This window comes from Pelodiscus sinensis, chromosome 4 (genome assembly GCF_052426305.1).
Source record: "Pelodiscus sinensis isolate ZL-2025 chromosome 4, ASM5242630v1, whole genome shotgun sequence".
NCBI lineage: Eukaryota > Metazoa > Chordata > Testudines > Trionychidae > Pelodiscus > Pelodiscus sinensis.
The window spans coordinates 78,588,170-78,608,642 of record NC_143055.1 but is presented as its reverse complement, the minus strand read 5'-3'; the positions used below and the strand labels follow the sequence as shown (position 1 = coordinate 78,608,642).

General features: G+C 43.2%; 2 protein-coding genes across 8 annotated transcripts in view; both read left to right on the top strand.

The window, feature by feature from the left end:
• Window positions 1–4,649, top strand: part of GUCY1A1 (guanylate cyclase 1 soluble subunit alpha 1) — a 56,537-nt gene extending 51,888 nt beyond the window's left edge. For 5 of the 6 annotated variants that reach the window (XM_014571810.4, XM_075930112.2, XM_075930111.2 and 2 more), the window contains one exon: window positions 3,642–4,649. In XM_014571810.4, the coding sequence (XP_014427296.1) occupies window positions 3,642–3,843 (202 nt within the window). In that variant the 3' untranslated portion in view covers window positions 3,844–4,649. The remainder of the gene's footprint in view (window positions 1–3,641) is intronic. The other variant, XM_075930113.2, reaches the window with a different exon arrangement.
• A 12,320-nt stretch (window positions 4,650–16,969) lies between these two features.
• The window catches only part of GUCY1B1 (guanylate cyclase 1 soluble subunit beta 1), a 69,547-nt gene continuing 66,043 nt past the window's right edge, over window positions 16,970–20,473 (top strand). For both annotated transcript variants that reach the window (XM_075930115.2, XM_075930114.2), the window contains exons 1-2: window positions 16,970–17,117; window positions 17,613–17,686. In XM_075930115.2, coding sequence (XP_075786230.1) covers window positions 17,115–17,117; window positions 17,613–17,686 — 77 coding nt within the window. In that variant the 5' untranslated portion in view covers window positions 16,970–17,114. The remainder of the gene's footprint in view (window positions 17,118–17,612; window positions 17,687–20,473) is intronic.

Genomic DNA, 20,473 nt, shown 5'->3' with positions numbered 1-20,473 from the left:
GAGTGGGAGATGGGGCACCTTGACATAAGTGCCCCTCTTTTCCCTCTCCTGCCCTGCACAACAAGCAGGAGGCTCCCAGGGTTGGGAAGAGATAGCTCCGAGACAAAGGGCAGGAGGTGTGCAGCAGTGGGGAAGGGTCAGCTAAAGTGCAGGCACTTGATAGCCTCTTGGCCAAACCAGTCAGGGTCACCTATCAGAAGCACCAAGAACTACCAGTAGATCCCGATCTACTGGTTGGTGACCACTGCCTTAGTATGAAACCCAGACTATTCAGTTCACACTGGTTAATGATCTTCTAGTGATGGGCAAACATGAGGTGTCCATACTCATTCTATTAGCTCTGATAAAAATCGTTGATGCCATTGACCACATGGCATTGTTGACAGTTCTGTAGATATTGTTAAAGAAACACCAAGTTGCACTTAAGTTGCTTTGCTATTTTCTGATAGAGAGGACCCAGGAGACAAGGTTAAGAGATTATTCAGTCAGCCAGCTACAGGGTTCTCCCTTGTGAGATACAGAAGTGTTCAATTCTGTCACCTCTTCTGCTGAATGTATATGTGAGGCCATGAGGGGAGATAATAAGGTTTGTTTTAATTTGCTGATGATATGCAGCTGTCTTCATTTCACATACTCAGGTTGATTTACAGGCAGTCCACGGGTTACATGGATCCGACTTACATCGGATCCCTACTTACACACGGGGTGAGGCAACCCCGCACTAGCTGCTTTTCCCCCTAGCAGACCAGGGAGACGTGAAGCTAGTGCCCCACCCAGCAGACCAGGGAGACGCGGAGCGGCTTTTCTCAGCAGACACCTCAGCTTGAGAATAAAGGACTGAGGGAAGTGAGGTGTGGGAGAATAAAACTGAGCTCTGGAGAAATGTTTGGCTAGAGTTTCCCCTACAATATGTACCAGTTCCGATTTACATACAAATTCAACTTAAGAACAAACCTACAGTCCCTATCTTGTACGTAACCCGGGGACTGCCTGTAATGTTTTGGCTATTGCAGCATCTGGCCAAGATCACAGCTTAGATAAGAGTATGCTGGTTGAAAAATTCGTTCAGATAAAAATGGAGGTGGTGATGCTCGGTGGGGCAAAGAAACCAGAGGCAATGGGAAAGTGATATTTGTTCCTTCTATTAAGGCGAAACCTGCCTTGTTTCCCCCTGTAGCTCATAGTGGAGTTTCTTCAGAGTATCAAGTTAATCTTAATAAACAAGAATGCTTTTCCCCTTCATAAAGCACGTGACAAAGAAGTTGTGAGGATGTAGTAATATATCAAATGTTGTCCTCAACACCAGTATTCTTGTCCTTTGTCACTGTTAAATTGGATTATCGCAGTATACTTTATTTGAGGTTAAACCTAAATACCACTTGCAAACTTCAATAGTGCAGATTATGTCTTCTTGCTTTCTTAGCAGTGCTTTGTACATAGAGGCTACGTCTAGACTGGCATGATTTTCTGCAAATGCTTCTAACAGAAAAGTTTTTCCGTTAAAAGCATTTGCGGAAAAGAGTGTCTAGATTGGCACGGACGCTTTTCCGCAAAAGTGTTTTTGCGGAAAACTGTCCATGCCAATCTAGACGCGGTTTTGCGCAAGAAAGCCCCGATCGCCATTTTCGCGATCAGGGCTTTTTTGTGCAAAACAATACCGTGTTGTCTACACTGGGCCTCTTGCGCAAAATCATTTGCGCAAGAGGACTTTTGCCCGAACGGGAGCAGCATAGTATTTCCACAAGAACACTAACAATCTTACATAAGATCGTCAGTGCTCTTGCGCAAATTCAAGCGGTCAGTGTAAACAGCTGGCAAGTTTTTCCGCAAAAGCAACTGCTTTTGCAGAAATACTTGCCAGTCTAGACACGGCCAGACTGTATTTTACTTGTGCTTTGGAGACTTGCTGGCTTCCAGTTCATTTGTGTGTTCAAAGTGCCAGTTTTGATTAATAGAGGCTTTATGAGTTGGACCCTGAATATTCATATCCACTTCATTTGTCATGTTTTATCTGGTAGTTGAGATCAGCTGGAATGTTTGAGCTAACAGTACTTTGATTTATACCTCATGGTGAAGTATGCAGTGTTGTTGAATCTGTGTCAGTCCCAGGATATTAGAGAGACTGGGTAGGTGAGACTTAAATTTGTCCAATATAAGATATTACCTCTCTCACGTCATCTTTTAACTTCCTGGGGGGAGGACATTCTCAATCTGCAGCTCCCAATTATGAAACGTGCTACCTCTCTGGGGGTATGTCTACACTAACACCCTAGTTCGAACTAGGGTGGTAATGTAGGCAACCGGAGTTGCAAATGAAGCCCGGGATTTGAATTTCCCGGGCTTCATTTGCATAAAGCCGGGCGCCGCCATTTTTAAATGTCCGCTAATGCGGACTCCGTGCCGTGCAGCTACACGCAGCACGGACTAGGTATTTCGGACTAGGCTTCCTCGTGCAAGTAGGAATAAGAGATCCTCCGGAATAGGGCTTTATTCTGGAGGATCGCGCCAGTCTGGACGCTTTTCTCCGGCTTATCTCCAAGCCAGAAAAAAGCGGTGGCCATGAAAATGCAAATGCCGCGGGGGATATTTAAATCCCCCGCGGATTTGCCTATTCCCAAGTGCTACATTAGCATGCCTATTTCATAATGGGGGCCAGTGTAGGCACAGCCTTAGAAGAAAGACTGCCCCTGTCATGGGGAGCTTTTGGCCTGTGAGCCGCACGTAGTTCATCAGGGTTAGCTGTTGGCAAGCTACCAAATGGTGTGTTTACCTGAGTATCCAGAGGCACGGAGCCCCGCAGCTCCTAATGGCTGAAGTTCACAGTTTCTGGACCATGGGAGCTGCAGAAAGTGTCACAGGCTAGACCACTGCTTCCTGCATCTCCCATTGCCCAGCGAACTATGGCTACTGTGAGTGGTAGGGCTGTTTCTGTGTACACTCAGGTAAACAAACCATCTGGTAGCCTGCCAATGGCTAACCCTGACAAACCATGTGTGGACAGCATACTAGAGGTTCCCCACTCTGGTATGGTACATATCAGTATATCCCATATTCTGGGATTGTTATTACATGTCTTTGAACTTCAGATATTTATTGTCAATAATTATCTCTAAAGTATAAAAATACATTTTTTGTTTGTAATTCAGATTTCATAGGAGATGACTGTCTTTAGTGGAACTTTGTGTAAAACAGCATAAAGGTTGTATTTAATATTATATCTAAATATTTTGCTTGACAAACCCTTCAGTATCTCATTGGTTGAAATGAATTCTGGTGCCAGATTTATGCAACATTTTCATTTATTATTTAATGTTAAATAGTCTCTTGAAATGTTAACAAGAAATCTCTCATGATACATTCAGAACAAGGAGAAATACAAACATGCCTTGTATAGCCAAAAAGGGAGAGACTATCTTCCTGTTTGAATATATCAGGTCAATCTACGTATGTCAATCAATGAGCAAAGGGTATGCTAAGTAAGCAAGACAATGCATTCTATTTTAAAATAACATGTAGATACTGGAACAAATTCTGGCCCAATTTACAAAACATGTGAAAAGAACAATGCTAGAATATTCTTAATAACAGTAGCAGTTAGTGTTTGATTTCATATTTAATGAGTATTTTTAATTGTCTCGTAGGCTGTTAAAAGAATTTCCTGATTTTGTATTCACACCTCGTTCAAGAGAAGAACTTCCTCCCAACTTTCCCAGTGACATTCCTGGTATTTGTTACTTTCTGGAAGCTTATCTTCAAGGAACAAATTCAAAGCCTTGGTTTCAAAAGAGAGATTTTGAAGATGGTAATGCAAATTTCTTGGGAAAGGCAACAGGAGTAGACTAAATTATATATTCACACATTTACAGAATAATTGTATAAATATTTTAATTTTTGTGTAAATTGAGAGTTTTAAAAAAGTATGGAACATGAAAGCACTTTAGATTGCTAATACCTGAAAGTCAGTATTAAAATTTCAGGAAGTATGTCCGCTACTACTTTTTATTTTTACTTTCAAGAAGATATAGAGTCACTAAAATAATATTTCAGCTTTACTGTTTAAAAGGCTGTTAAAGAGTACTTTCATCCCTGTGGTAATCTGTGTTACATAAGAACCATTTCAACTCTACCTGTACTGAAAATTATAAACATGTTGTACATGCAGTGTATAAAAAATATTGTGAATAAGTGATGCAGTCATATGAAGTGTGGTGTGCTGGTGCATACCAGTGACTATTAAAATGCAGTTTTCTTAGTCGCTCTATAAGAAAAAAATAACAGCCATTACTATAACAATTTCTTCCAATGTTTCAGTGCAATTTTTGGTCCAGTCCTATGAGGTTCTGCCCATCTCCTAGTGGGAGCTGATGTCAACAGTAATTGAAGGCACACAGCACCTTGATGGATCAAGTTGTTGGTTGTAACTAATGCCAGTATATATAGCAGAGTATGCTGCCTACTGTTCCCTGAACTTTGTTTTCTTTGTTCATAAAATAAATATTTATAGAATATTCAAATACTGTATAATCCACACACGAAAGCATCTGTAATCAAGCAAGATTTTAGTTCTTGGAGTTTTAAAACCCTATTTTAAAAATTATTTTCCCCTGATACTATGTATCATAGCAATAAATGTTTTCTTTTTGTTGTCATTTCATTTTTAACTGTTTTAAAGGAGATAGTAGTATATAATTTGTTTACATAGAAAGGAAATTTCAACTGGCCTGTATAGTATGTTGGACAGAAACATACTATCTTGAACATGTGATCTTACACTTCAGCTAGAAATAATGTATACAAGAGGTGGAATCTGAAATATGTACAGGTCACTCACTTTAAAATGTATCACTCATTGCTAAAGGTAGAAGACAAATGACTTAAAATATGAGTAGACACCAACAGCCTTAAAACTGCTAACACATACATTTTACAAGTAAACAGAGGTTTCTTTAGCTATTGAGACTTGAGTTTGGGATTCCATTTCTACTGCAAGTTAACTTTGTGCAGTCATCCTTCTAAACATACAACTTGGCTCCTTGGCATGGCTTGGGATCTGCATGCTTTACACTGGCTGAGGGTATTTGTGATAACATCACTTCCTTGCAAGAGAGACATTGATATCTGAACTCTTAAACATTCATTTGTATTTGCTTTGTGATTTAGAAAGATTTTGGTTCTCTTCTAATGGCCTTCTAGGCTGTCTGTGTGCTAGAAATCTTGCCCTGGAAATCCATTAAAAGAAAAAGGCACTTTTAATCACTGCAGATCTATCCAGGATATTGACATATATCATTAAGTGACTTTACAAACTTCCCTTCTGATTTTTTTGAACAGTCCTGTGTTGGTATTTTTGGGACAATATGTGTTTGCTAAGTAACACCATAACGATTCTGCAGCTGCATTATCTTGCTTGTTTTAAAAGTAACAGTACAGATATGTCCATGTAGGGGAGGGGAAAGGTTAAACCACAGATTTTCGAATTAACATGCTTAGAAAACACTTGTGTACACACATCACAATGCATTTCAGAGCACGGACTCTACATTAATTGCAAACTTTGTAGTCCTCATTCAAAGTGAACTAGTTTTGCTCTGAAGCAAGTTAGTTCAGCATTTTGTTCCTGTGCTGTCTACCAAGATTATACCATGCTCCTTTGTGGGTGACCATTACTGACCTGTCTGTTTATCTTTGTACTCTCTGCTACCATGAGGTCAAGTTAACCAGATGTCCCCTCCCCCATTTATACATTGGCAGATAGCCAGATTTTGTCCAGTCACTCCTGGATTCCCATTTCTTACCAAAGGCCTACAACACACCTTGAGTAGCCACATCAATATCCTGTCTCTCATTGCCATCTAGGGTGCTGTCAGTTCAGGGAGCACTTGTGGCAGCCACTAGGGTAAACACCTTTTTGTGAACATTGCTTGGCAGATGTCCATGAGGGATGTTGGACATGATGCACTATAGTGCCAGATAAAAAGCAAACTGTACCAGAGCTCCTCCGCTGAAAGAAAAGAGAACTAAGAAACTCCAGCAGAGGTCATGTAACTTCTCCATTTTTAAGGAGCTGAACAGAATTTTATATAACTACAAAACCATCCAACCTAGGCTCCCTGCACCACTAGGATGACCAGCAAGACTTATCAAGGGATGAACATGAGGGGGCCAGGCTCTGTTTAGAACTCAGGACCCTGATGACAGTCAGCTAGAATCAAACTCAGTTCTAGCTTTGTAGCAACAACCCTGGTGGACGGGCAAAAACCCAGAAGGGGACTGATCCCATGGAGGGAAACTCAGCATGTAAGTATTTACATTGAAAAAAAAATGTCTAAGCTATCCTGCCATGCTGTCTTCTCTTCAGGGTGTGCCATGGCAATAGTCATTGTAACCAGATGTGAGAGAGAAGCTTTTCTGAAATGAAGATCTCACTTCCCTCACTCTGCTAATACTGTCCATTCAACACTTCCCTCCCCCCACCCCAAACTTGTACACCTTCCTAAACTTGGAACAATCAGCCTGTGTCTCATGCTAACACCTTGGCTGCCAACTGTTTCCAGGCCCACACTACAGAAGGCACATACACTCTATATCCTGTTTTCCTTTCCCCTTCCCTCAGGTGTCCTGCCTGGAGAATGCTGCCCCCGTTCCCCAACCCGGTTTGCTACTTCAGGAAGCAGAGCAAGCAGCATGGTGCAGCCGCCCATGCCTGTCTAGAACAGATTCTGAGTAAGGAAAACATTATTTCATGGGACATGCAAAAGTTGATTCAGATTCTGGTTACAGGAAGAGAAGTTTGATTCATTGTCTCACTTCTCATGAAGTAGACTTTGGACATTGCATGAAACCACAGAGACTAGCTACCCAGTAAATGCCCTGGAACACTCATTCTTACTGACTTGTAATAGTGCCTGAAGCATTTAGTCATTGCAGAAGCCTGTCTATTTTTGTTCATACTTTCAGCTTATCTGCAGGGGAGATGAAGCAAAAATCTCAAGCTGAGGCATTGCTTAGTTTTTGATCAGAGATAGAAAAATAGCTACCAGACCATCCCCACTGGCATAGCTTGTGCCTCTCTGCCTCTCTGGTAACAATTTTGAGGGGAGCATCTTGGTGAATAACTTCACTGTGTATCTTCCTGCCCTGCCCTTTGCCTTTTGAATAAGGCCATTCTCTGCCTCCTAGTCACCTAGTGTTAAAAAATGTGCTGTCATGACTGCCTTAGAAGATGAGCAATACTCATTTAGCATTTTTAATACCCCCACAGCTATAGCACCAGCACTGACCAGATCCTCAAAAGGTGGGACCTTTGAAGGGGACCTGCTTCCCACAGATGCTGCCTAGTGGATAGGCAAGAGCATGACAAAACCTCTTTTGTCTTGGTGCCCTCTGTTGATAGCTGCTCCAGCCATGCTGTCCCTTTCTGTGGCTTGGTGCTCTGGCTGGGCCCCAACCTGAGTGCAGCTTTTCTTGGGTATGTAAAGAGTTTTAACAAATGCTAGTTCTGCTTCTCAGCAGGAGCTTTCAGGCTTGGCCCAACTTAAGTCCCAGAGTCAGGACTCTCAAGATACGGAGTCTAATCCCAGGTCTCTAATATCAAAGATTGTCTTTTTGCCTCCAGCCCCAGGAAGGGTTTGGAAGGAGAACCCAGATGCACCCTCTCTACCAGGTTCCAATCCAGAGCCCAAAGGTAGCATTTGAATCCTTCACTCTGCAGTGCCAGGTGGTTGCCTCTGTCATAACTTCCTACCAGCCTGTCCCTCAAGAGGGAACAGCAAAGTCATGTAAACAAAATGAAGAGATCCCAGCCTTTCACACGTTCAGCACCATTTGCCCTCAGCAGGTCAGGTAGGCCGTCCATAGTTGGTGGGTCTGATAGCTGAGGTACCATAGTGCAAGTCTGTTAATCTCCACACATTACCTGCAAGTGAGCTACTCTGCTCACATTTAAAGTTCCTCCTCGAGCCTGTGCATGCATTGCAAGGTGTCAAGGCAAAGCTGCCTGGGCCTAGGATCGTTCTGAATCCTTTCTCCCTATCATAGGCCCTTATCAATGGCTGAACAGTTGGCAAGGGGGAGAAAATGGAAAACTTGTGATTAAATGTTTGTGACCACACACACACACACACACACACACACACACACACACACACACACACACACACACACACACACACACACACACACACACACAGAGAGAGAGAGAGAGAGAGAGAACAGAAAGATGGAGCCAGTATCTGAGGACTGAGAGAGGGAATCTGATTAGAAGTTTTCCAGGGAGATCATTGCAATGTCAAAGGACAGCATGGCAGTTGCTAGGGATATGTTACCATGGCCAAAGATAGTATTGAAAAAGTGAGATGCAGAGGCAACTCCTGGAGGCCCTAAAAAGCCAAAAATTCCCTGTTGCAGCATGTTGCTGTTAGGGCAGCAGGTAATGCAGTACTGCAAATCAGAAGCAGACATTACACTGCCCTTGGATAATACAAGCTTCAGGAAACAATCACATCTTCTCTTTACTGTTCCTCAGCAACACTTCTCCTACAGGCTGTTCCCCTTGCAGAACCCAAATCAAGGCAGCAAGAACAATAGCATCTAGGATCCCAGCTCTTTTGAGCCCTCTATCATTCATGGTAAATTCAAGCATCTGCACTCCATACCAGACAGCCTTGACTCAGAAGAGGCAGACCTTTGCCTACATCTTATGTTGTGCCTAGTGCAGTACTGTTGCACTTTGCTGTTTTGTTTCACTGCTGGTGTAATAAAAAGGTTTCTTTGTAGATAGATCATAGATTGTTTTGTTTCTTCATTAAAAGCTGTTTTTTAATTTTCATGTCAGCTGAAGGTTCATTTCTACATGTTATAAAATAGTTTAATAATCTTTAAAATTGCATTCATAAGGAATCAACGGTTCATTTTACACAGAAAATAATTAAAATTTTACTAATTCATAAGGTTTTACAAAGATGAATAGGCAAAGCAAAAAGGCACAATAGGGATTGCTGCAACATTGCATTTCATTGCCAATAAACACTGAACTACACAAACTTCTACCACCCTCCAATGTTAACAGCCGGATGTGCAGACACCAGTTTCAGCCTGAGGCTCAAAATAAGAGCAACGGGAATTTTATATTGAACACATTACTGGCTGCTCAAACTTCTGAGTGAGTTTCTGTACTTTAGCTTCCCAGCTGTCATTAAGGTTTTCTCCTTTAGTCGCACAAACATTGTGCAAATATAACATGATGCTATGATCTTTGATATTTCTTTTCTGCTGTTTCTAACTTATTCTACAAACGAGCCATCACTCTTTCAAATGGCCAAATGCACATTCCACTGCCATTCTGCAACTATGGAGGCCATTGTTAAATGATTCTTTTCTTCTGTCAAAACAGACTGTGAATGGTATCATTATTAAAGAAGTGAAGGGTAAGCTGGATCTCCCAGGATAACCATACAGTGTTCATACAATTGATGTCCATAGTGAACCTGTACTTTCTCTGGGTATGTCTACACTACCCTCCTAATTCGAACTAGGAGGGTAATGTAGGCATACCGCACTTGCAAATGAAGCCCGGCTACACGCGGCACGAACTAGGTAGTTCGGAATAGGCTTCCTAGTTCGAACTACCGTTACTCCTCATTCCTGGGATGAGGCATACCTGGGAGGTCGACAAATGCCTTTGATGTCGACCGCGGAGCTTCCAGACTACCGCACTGAGCCGACAAACAGCTGATCGGCTCAGCTCGGCAGCCATGTAAATTTAAATAAAGTGGCGATTATTTAAATCGCCACTTCATTTTCCTATGCCGGGTAGTTTAATCTATATGCCTCTGTCGCCAGAGGCATGTAGTCTAGATGTACCCTTAGTAAGGTCCAATTGTCCAAATGACTAGCTAACCGTAGTCCCAGACATTTGGGCATTAGATGTGCACTCTGGTGAATTTTCACACACTTAGCACATTAGTGGCATTAACTGCTTGTCACAGCTCCCTGTTGAATAAGGTATCATATATGTCTGTGACTCTGTAATGCTGTAGCGTTACGTGTTGCCTCTGGGGGGGCGCTGTTACCTTTCACCAGCTGGGCCACTGCAGAAGAGCAAGTGGCACAAGTGACCATTTGGGGTCCGCGCTTCCCATGCAGGACCTCCACTGCATGGGGAGCGTGGACCCCAAGCGGCCACTTGTGCCACTTGCTCTTCTGCAGTGGCCCAGCTGAGTGGCACAGAACTCAGCCGAGTGCCACGGCGGGAGGCAAAGGGGGATGGCGCGGTGACGTACATGGCCAGGGGATGGGGCCCGGCTGTGTATGTCACTGCTCTGCCCCCCTTCACATCCCGCCTTGGCGCTTGGCTGAATTCTACGCCGCTGAGCTGGGCCGCGGCGGGGGAGCCCAAACGACTGCTGGCTCCGCTTGCTCCCTCGTGGCGGCCCAGCTGAGCAGCACCGAAGTCAGCCAAGCACCACGGCGGGAGGCGATGGGGGGCGGGATAGAGACATGCGGCGTGACAGCGGCTCCAGGTCCTGCCCCCTGGCTGTGAACAGACTCTGGCTGGGAGGTGGGCGGGGGAATGAGGAGGAGGGAGAGGTGGAAGACAACTGGGAGGCTGCAGGATCAGTGCTGGGGTGAAGGGAAATGGTGCAGGGGGGCAGCTGGAGCTCATAGGCAGCCGCTCAGCTAGGCTGCCGTGAGGGAGCAAGAGGTGCAAACAGTCATTTGAGCTCCGCGCTCCCCATGCAGGAGGAGGAGGAGAAGAGAAAGAGAGAGTGAGAGGCAGGAGGAGGAGGAGAAGAGAGAATGAAAGACAGGAGGGGGAGAAGAGAAAGAGAGGCAGGAGATGGAGGAGAGCTGAGAGAGAGAGAGGGGGAGGCAATAGGAGGAGGGGAGAGAGAGAGAGATGGAGCGAGAGACCGGAGGATCAGGAGAGAAGACTGAGATAGAAAGGGAATAGGACATGGAGGAGAGACCTGAAAATCACCTTTTTCTATGGGCTAATTGGCTAGTTATTATTATAGCTGGGAATAACGAAGGCAGAAATTTTATGTGACTTGATGTGGCCACGAAAGGAGTTGACATAATAGCCAAGTGTAAAGCTTTTGTTCTTAGCCTTATACCTTGTCTGCTCATCCCTACCTCATACTTTAGAGCTGCAAGCTCTGCCTAAAGCTAATTGACTTGCTGATAGGCATCAGTGAAATTTGCTCAGCTGCTGTTGACACCTAGTTAGAATGGTCACTGGCACCCTGAGCAGCACTGCCTATCTCATCTGAGAGCCTACCTACAAATAAAGGACAAGTGGATCCTAAATGGTCAGTTTTCACACTGGAGAGAAATAAAGGGATTTCTCCAAGAATCTGTATTGGGATCAGTGCTGCTCAACATATTCATAAAGAATCTAGGGAAAGGGGCGAACAATGAGGTGACTAAATTGGCAGATGATACCAAATTACTCAAAATAGTTAAGTCCAAAGCCTGCTGTAAAAGATTACTAGGGAGCTCAGTAAATTGGGTAACTGAGCAACAAAACAATCAATGAAATTCAGTTTTAATAAGTGCAAAGTAATGCATATGGGGCAGGGGAGAGGGGAGCCCAACTATACATATACAATGAAGGAGTCTCAATTCATTGTTACCACTCAAGAAAGAGATCTTGGAGTCATCATGGGCAGATCTCTGAAAATATCCACTCAATGTGCAGTGGCAGGCAAATAACTAATGGAATGTTAGAAACCAGAGCAGAGGGGAGAATATGACCCATTATTGTAAGTTACTCAGCAGTGCAGGAATGTGGAAGGTAAATATATATGGGAGATAATCCGTTGTTCTGAAACTCCTGCAATATGCAGACACAACAGTTTAAGATGTGTATTCTCCTGAGCACAAATGCCTGATCTGAATGTTAAATATGCAGTTGTGTTGGAACATGAGGCTAGGCACCCAGTCAGAGAAATAATAAACCAAAGTAAACAATCTTTTAAAGCTGCTAGTCCAAGGCACCTCAGAAGATTTTGGCGCTGAAAGTAAAACAGCTTTTCTAATTAAGCAAGTTCATGGAGGATAGGTCCATCAATGGCTTTTAGCCAAGATTGCTAAGCCCCCAGTTGCCAGATACTAGAACTAGACAGCAATTGCAGTGTTCTATCCATTCCTTCTGAAGGATTTGGCAGTGGCCATTGTCAGAAAACAGGATTCTGGGCTAGATGGGCCATCAGTCTGACCCAGGGTGGCCCCTCTTATGTTTCTAAATTTGTGCCTACTGAAATCCTGATCCAAAGCATGTAGAAGTCAACAGGAATCCTTCCATTAACTTCAGTGGGCTGTGTATTGGGCTCTGAAGTTATCATAACTCTTCTCTGGGACATCAAAATAATACTGGACTGATCATTTAAGGTATTTAAGTGCCTAACTCTCATCAATTTTAATGGGAGTTAGGCACCTAAATACCTTTGAGGATCTCCAACCCTTCCCCTTGAAGGAGGATTTACAAGATAACTCATGGTTTCCCATCTTTTGCAAAACTGGGTTATTCCAATATAAGGAAGCATGGGATCTTGAACTTTTGTTAATCATCAAGTTAATCTTTTGCTGCAGCTCAACAATAACAGTATTAAAAACAATTTAAATAGCATTTTGCTGAAATATAAATTCTGAACATTTCTGAGCCAAGTTTAACCAAATTAATGCATATTTGCCCGTCCTTAGAAACACATTATGACAATGAAAATGCCAAGGCTAAGACCACTGTGGTCTGACAGCAGCAAAAGCCAGATTTGCTGTTGGTAAAGTAACACAACTCAACCAACTAACTCCAACAGTTACCAGATAAGTTTGAATTTTTACCGAAGTTTTTGGTGAATATATAAACTCTAAGAGCAAAGTTCAGAATAAGCAGATAGTTTTAAAAACTACTAATGCTTTTCTAATGCTTTTGTAGCAACAAAAACACATTGAAATGAATGTAGCTGTTATGGGCAAGCTAGTGTCTTTCATTCACATCCCCTCATACTATTTGCACAGTGGCCTTATACTATTTCTTGCACTCCACAAGTTCAAGGATTACTCCCACTGGTGATGGAGTTAACATGCAGTGTGGGAAAGAGCACATGCTGCACCATTTCATGAGACAGAGTGGCAGCCTTCCCTCTGTACTCCCATGAAGACATGCTATTTACAATATAATAACCTATAATTTGTCACAATAGTTTTTCTTCACCAGTCACAGTAATGGAATAGAGCTGTCTAGAGTCAGATCTGTTCTTCTAATGTCAAAAAATATAAGCAATTACAAATTTTTAAAAAATAACATTTTGTTAAAATTTTATATTTCTTTTGACACACTGTTTTGCTCTTTCTTTAATCTTCAGATCAATAAAGCAATAATTTGTATTATTTATTATGCTCTACATTAGATTCCAACACTTAAAGCACACATGTGTCTCTGGATGTGCATGTCATCATGTTTTTCTCTTATTTAATTTTATTGACTTCTGAACTTTGACCATATTACTTATTTAGAAAAAGACAAAGGGTGAAATTTTGGCTCCACTGAAGTTAATGGCAAAATTTCTGTTGACATGAATGGGCCTAGAAGTTTGATCTTAGAGCTCTTTATTGGAGTAGTGGGTCAACATGTACACAGTTTAATACTGGGATAGTATAACACCTGTGCCAAACCTGCTATTTCTTAGATGTATTTATAATACTTTATTTAAAAAAACAGCAGCAAACTCGACAGAGTCTCTCTTTCAAGCAGGGAGAGCTAGATCTTTTGCTGATATGGAGCCCTTGAAGAGAATGACAAATAATTACATTATCTGATGATTTGCCCCCACAGTTCTTTTATTAGCATTGTGATGGCTGAAATGAGGAAGGAACAGATTTGTAAATTTTATCTTTGTTTCTTTTTCTTCTTCCATATCAATCATCAGGGATTTAAGTCCCTTAGCTTTTCAGCCTGGGCCTGTATGATTGTTTTTAATAATCTTGCTCCCATGACTGGTTGTTTGGATCCACTCCCAACTGGTTTTCTTTGCCAAGAGGACAGTCTTTTTAACCTTAATTTGACTGTAATCATAAAAGCCTCCAAGGCTGTGGGTAAGTAATAGAAGAAAACAACAGTTATTCCTTTGGCTGAAGAAGCATTCCTTGATTAAGGAGCATCTTGTTTTCCATTGTCCCACTGCCCTTATTTTAACTTTCTTGAGATAGATGGTTTTAAAAGTCTCTGCAAAGCATAAATTATTTTGTATTTGTCTATACATTACAATTATAAGAAATCTCATTTTGAAATTTGGTCTATTGTCCCAAAACTTCACAGGTCTTTAATTATCTTCTAGTTTTAATTGTACTTTTTTTGTTTCATGCTGCTTAATTTTGTGTATTACAATAAAGGTTAAAGATATAAAAGATGTTTAAATGAAAGTGAGCTTTTAACCTACAGTAGTTTGAAATGTCCTCACTTTTCCAAATGCTGTATTATCTTAGCTTTGGTTTTCATTGTATTTGCACAGTGCCTACCACAATGAGTTTCTAGTTCATGATTGAAATGTAGGACTTCTAGGCTCTAGAGTCAATGATCACCATGAACTCTGTCTGCCTGCATATTGTCCTCTTTAATGTATCCAAAACTCCATCTGGAAATGCATGTTTCAGTTGGTTGCTTATCTGTGAATAACACCTTAAGATACATCTACACTGCATCACTATTTCGGGATACTTCTGGTATGCTGAAACAGCTATTCCATGTCTTTTAAACAAGCCCATTCTTTTGAAATAGCTTTTGAAATAACAGGCTTGCTATTCCAACATCCCCATACACCTTGTTAAGGGATCTTTTGGAATAGTGGTTTATTTCAAAATTTGGCTCTGTTTAGCTGCGTAGCCCAAATTGCGTAGCTTTTTTCGAGCTATGGGTGCAATGTAGATGCACCCTTATTCAGTAGGCTGCAGGCCCACAGACAGGGAGAGGCAAAGGGGGCAATTGCCCTGGGGCCTGGAGATTCAAAAGGCCCTGGAGCTCCCGGCCACAACTACTGTGGCGGTGGCAACCAGAAACCCGAGCCTCTTTGAATTGCCACTGGAGTGCCACTTAGCGTGGTTCTGAGGGCTGGGGGCAGGGAGGGCTCAGCAGTCAGGGTGGTGCTAAAGGCTGAGTGATCTCAGCCCTGCCCATTCTTGGGGCATGAAGCCACCCCCGTCTAATATCTTGCCCCAGGGCCAGTAACAGCTGTTGGACCCGCAGGAAGGCTGTACTACTGCTATTCTGTGACTTTTCCTTTCCGTGTGCTAATTACAATGACACTCTCAATTTATTAAATCATATGTGGTTGAATCATTAAATGATTAAGAGAGAATTTTTAAAAATGTAACCTGCTTGTCATTGGCGCTATCGATTTATCTTTTGTATTTCACTTGTAGTGGAATAGGAAAATCAGTGAAGGAATATTAATTTGTATTTATAGGTTTTTAGTGCAGGAATATTTGGTTTTCAAATAGTAGTGAGATAATCCTATGTGTTTTCACTGGAATTTAAAACAATTGTAGAAACATTTTTGTTGGTCTTAATTATGAAGACATCAGTTTAAACAAAATTTAGACCTTTGATTAAATGTAAGTCCACTTGGTTCCTTTCAAAATTATCTCTTTTGGCCATTACAAAAAAAAAAAAAAACCAGTCAAACCAAAGTGCATATTTGCCCATTTGGTATTTGTTACTTATTATAATATAAATATAATGTATAATATAAACTTCTAGGACACTGAACACTCAGCAGCCATGTCAGGTCAGTCCTACTGTCTCCTATCCAGAAATATAAGAGGTTATGTAACCCACACACCCTCTGGGTGTGGTGTATTGTCCCATATAGTGGCACTTGAGAGCACTTACAGAAAGAATAATAAGGTTGCTCTACAGCCTTAGCTGATAGCCAGTTGGCTTTTAGCTCATATGGTGGAGTAGAGGCTCATACACTAAGCTCTAGGGGCCACCTGTCAGCATTACAATTAAAAGATCTTTCTGATACAAACTACTTGAACTATATGACAGATGGTTCCCTGCAGAGAACATTAGGAAAAATGAGGTTCTATTTCATGGTGTTAATGTTAACAATATAATGTTTTCTATAACATGTAGCATACACAGAACCCATCACACTGTGGGCTAGCATAAAAGATATAAGGGCATTAACCCATAATAGCATTATGTATGCCATGGACATTTTTAGTAAATTTCACAGAAGAAGTGGAGTAGTGTGTGTATGTGGGCTGGGAGAGAAGAAATTACTCCTTGTTCAGGATGTTTGCAACCTAGTGCAGCTGTGACCCATGTACCAGGTATTAATACCTCTTGGTTTGGGGACCTAATCACAGATGTTTTTATGACTATTTCCAAAATTTCACTGACCTTACTCTAATTCATGATTTCTGTGTCCCCCTCTGTGGCAAAACGGAAGCCCTGAGCAAAGCAGCAAGCCCAAAGGCATGTCCTTAAATCCCTTAAATCCGGTCAGGCCATTAAACCTTCTGTTTCTCATATCTTCCTGTCTTTTTCGGGTACACATATGACGGCATGTATTCTCTAGCAGGACTGAGGCAAGAGAAACCACACATGTTACATATTTACCATGTACGAGCCAGAGAAACCAAGGAATGGAAAGACCTGTTATTGTCACAAGCCAAGCAACCAGGTAACCCCAGCTACCCAGAACAGTAACCACAAATACCTCCAGGCTGCAGCCACCGCCGCTCACCGTCAGCTGTTTACATTGGTCCTGCACTTGAAACCTACTGCAAAGGGGTTCGCTGCGGCTGCTGCCATCACATTCTCTCCATCCCCAGGAAAAGCATTTCTCCCCCTCCCCGCTTCGCTTCCCCGGGGGGGGGGGGGGGGGGGGCCTCGAACAGCATCCTCGAGGCATCCGAATTCCCTCCTCTGCCTGTGATTGGAAGCCGGGCCTGGGCCAGGGCGCGGATTGGCCGGCGGGAGGTGGCAGTCAGGCGCAGCGGGGGTGGCGGTGGCTAGCGCTCCGGCTCCTGCTGGAGGAGCGGCGGCCAGGGTCCCCGAGAGCGGTCGGGCAGAGGGCGTCAGCGAGCGGAGGGGAGCGAGTGGCGGCGCAATGGTGAGAGCCCGCGGCGGCTGCGGCGGGGGGCACTTCCCGCTCTCCCCAGGGTGCTCGCCCGCGCCTGTTCGGATCCCGGCCCTTGCTATGGGGGGCGGGGGGAGGGGAACAGAGAGGGGTTATCAGAGATGGGCGCGGGGCGGCCGCGGTGGAGGGGAAGGCAGGGGGTGACCGGCAGGGTGATGGCGGTGGCGGGTGCAGCGGAGCGTGCAGAGCCCTGGGAAGGCAGATATATCCCCGGGGGCTGCTGCGCTGGGGGAGGCGGCCCAGGCTGCAGCTGGCACCCGCTGTGGCGATGCTCGCGCCTGGGGATCAGCCCCGGAACGCAGCCAGGATGCGGGGGGTGCAAGATGCGGGGCTCTTTCCCCCGGCCATGGCAAGTGACAGCTACCCCCGCCCTGCTCCTAGATCCCTCGGGTCCCCCCACGAGTCCCCCCTCGCCTTCGTTCTTTGCCCCCCCGGGACTGACCCGCCCCCCTCGCCCCTTGTCCGCAGTACGGGTTCGTCAATCACGCCCTGGAGCTGCTGGTGATCCGGAATTACGGCCCGGAGGTCTGGGAGGACATCAAGTAAGTGCCGCCCCCAGCGCGCTGTGGGACCCGGCTCGCTCGCTCTGCCCGGGAGTCTCCCCCCCCCCCCCGTCCCCATCTGCCTCTGGTCTCATTGGGGGGCCCGCGGCAGCGCAGGAGCCCCCCACCCCCGTGCTGATTGCGGCTCCCTCGCCCCGTAGGGGTCCCCCCCGCCCGAGCACTCGCAGCTGCAGCCCGAGCCAGGGCAGCCACGGCTGGTTCCCACGCTCAGAGCAGGGGGAGCGGAGGCAGCCGCAGCAACCCGTGCGGGGGACACGGGTCAGGGCTGCGAGCGAGAGGCAGGTCCCGGCTCGCTGGGGCTGGTGAGAGGCAGCGCTCGGGTTCGTGGGAAGGAAGGAGCAAGGTCGGTGCCACAGACTCAGCCTCCGGAACCGGCCGATCCGAGCTCAGCTGCTGATCGTGGGAATGCGCTGATCCTACGCCGAGCTCCCGAGGGAGAGTCGAAGGGCTGCTGCCCATCCCCGATCTCAGCCCCGTCCCTTCCTTCGGATCGCGGCCGCTGAGCTGGGCTCAGTGCAGACGCACACGATAAATGTACAGTGGAAAAAGAGTGTTTATTTTCACTCTTTTCCTAATTTAGGGATTTTATTTGTTAACAAAGTGGTAAGTGTTTTAACCCCCACAGTGCACTGTTAACATGATCCCCCAAGGGAGACATGTTTTTCAATGTACAACATCTACAATAGTATGCAGGAGGGATTGCATAAACCAATCACCTCACCTGATGTGTATGTTCAAGTCAGGGTATACATGCACACTTCTGTGAAGTTGTTCACCAAATAGTACACAAACACTTGATACTTTTCACACACCCTTCTTGCCTGCACACTTTTGCATCTGGACTTGTGGTAGATATTGCATTTTAAGTTAAAATATATATCATGTTAATTATACAGGGTTGTATAACTGCATGTAGCTACAAGTGGTCATCAAAAAGTAACCTCTTGCTGTGACAAGATTATCAAGGCATTTTCAAATTAATTCAGGGTAAAGTCCATTTTAGTTCAGCTCGGGCTTGATTCATTCTCTTTCCATTGATTTCAATGGAATTCCCTCAAGGATGAAATTGACCTCTGCTGCTAATGGTTCTTGAATGTGGTCCCATTTTGACTCCTTGATAAGGAAATAAATATTGTGTATGTAGAGGATTCAGACACTGCATGGGGAGACTACATAACATCCTTGTGTCAGATCAGTGTTTGGTAGACACAACAATTAGATTTCTTGCAAATTCCTGAAAGAGTTCAAGTGGAATTTGTAGATATACCTTCTTAATTATATTAAAATACAATATAAAAATGACATTAACAAGCAATTTTCATACTGAACTTGAAATAAGAAAAACAATCCTCCAAGGAATGCCAAATATAGTTTGTGAAATTTGTCTGTATCCAAGGGACTAATTATTATGTCAAAATATTGAAGGATGATTAAATTTTCACTGCTGGATTAAACAGAAGTATGATTTGGATTATGAGAACAAACCTCCATTTAAATAAAATACAGTTACTTCGATATTTAACCAAAATCATAGGAGAAATAGATTAAAGACACAATATATTCTGAATTCATAAATGCATTATATAGTTTTAAATTTGCCCTGTAAGAAATTTCTCCTTTAGCCCTAGGCTTAGTAATAATGATGGATTGTAGAAAAGCAGATGAAAAACAGGATGTAATACATGGGCATAATGTGTTATTTTAAATGAGCAGTAGAATTTTTTAGGTTTACCTCAGTTAATTAGGGGTATAATTCTCCTTTCAATTGGCAACCTATTTTTTTAGTATTATTTTAATTTTTGTGTGTGAAGAGTTATTAAGCAGTAAATTTGAAAGGATTTGTATTCGTCTGCTAGCCTGCAGTACATTATTTTTCTTAGATTTATCAAGATCTAATGTACCATTGAATGGAGCTTTGTCTATAGAAGTGAAAGAGCAAATCATTGGTGCATTTTTTCATGCTGCTGTAAGAGTGACATTTTGTTGTCACCGTTATCCTCAAAACATAGACACAATTACAATTTAAGTCTCTACTCTTGGCCTTCAAACAGTTCTACAGGATTCCTTTACAACCACCATCAGCCTCATAATCTGTGTTATTGAAAAAAGTGTGCAAATGACACAAAGTGGAACTGTCAGGAGGATTAGGTCTGTACATTTGCATCCACCTATAAATAGATTGCACTCCACCCAAAATATAACATGCTTTTTTACAGACCAAGGGACTCTACACAGAAACACTGAACTGAATTTATAAAAGCAACTCAAGTAGGTTATGGTGAGACTTGAATGATTACAAGCTGATAACAATACTGTCATACTTTGAGTGGAAATCTGGTTTGATTTTTAATAAAGACCTGGAATTACAAAAGAACAGTATTATTATTAGTGTTATTATTATTATTAATAATAATAATTAATTAATTAATTAATACACATTCAGAGAAACTCTGGAAGTCTGCTTTACTGAATCAATATGGAAGGTCCCAAATAAATCATAGATCATAGATTAAATCCGGGAAAAAAAGATGAAAAGGCTAAAATCTGGCTGATGGAATGTAATCCTGAGTTATAGCACTTCCATTGGTTTCCACATCTTAGTATTTACAGGAGCTACTTTATACATTTTTCTCTCCCTGGTCCTCCTAAAATTAAGAATCTGGGATTTTTCAATGGTTTTCCTGGCATGAGTCATGCCACTTCCCTATATGGATGCAGCTGGATATGATAGGAGAGTGATATCCACATGGGGTAAAGTCTCCATGA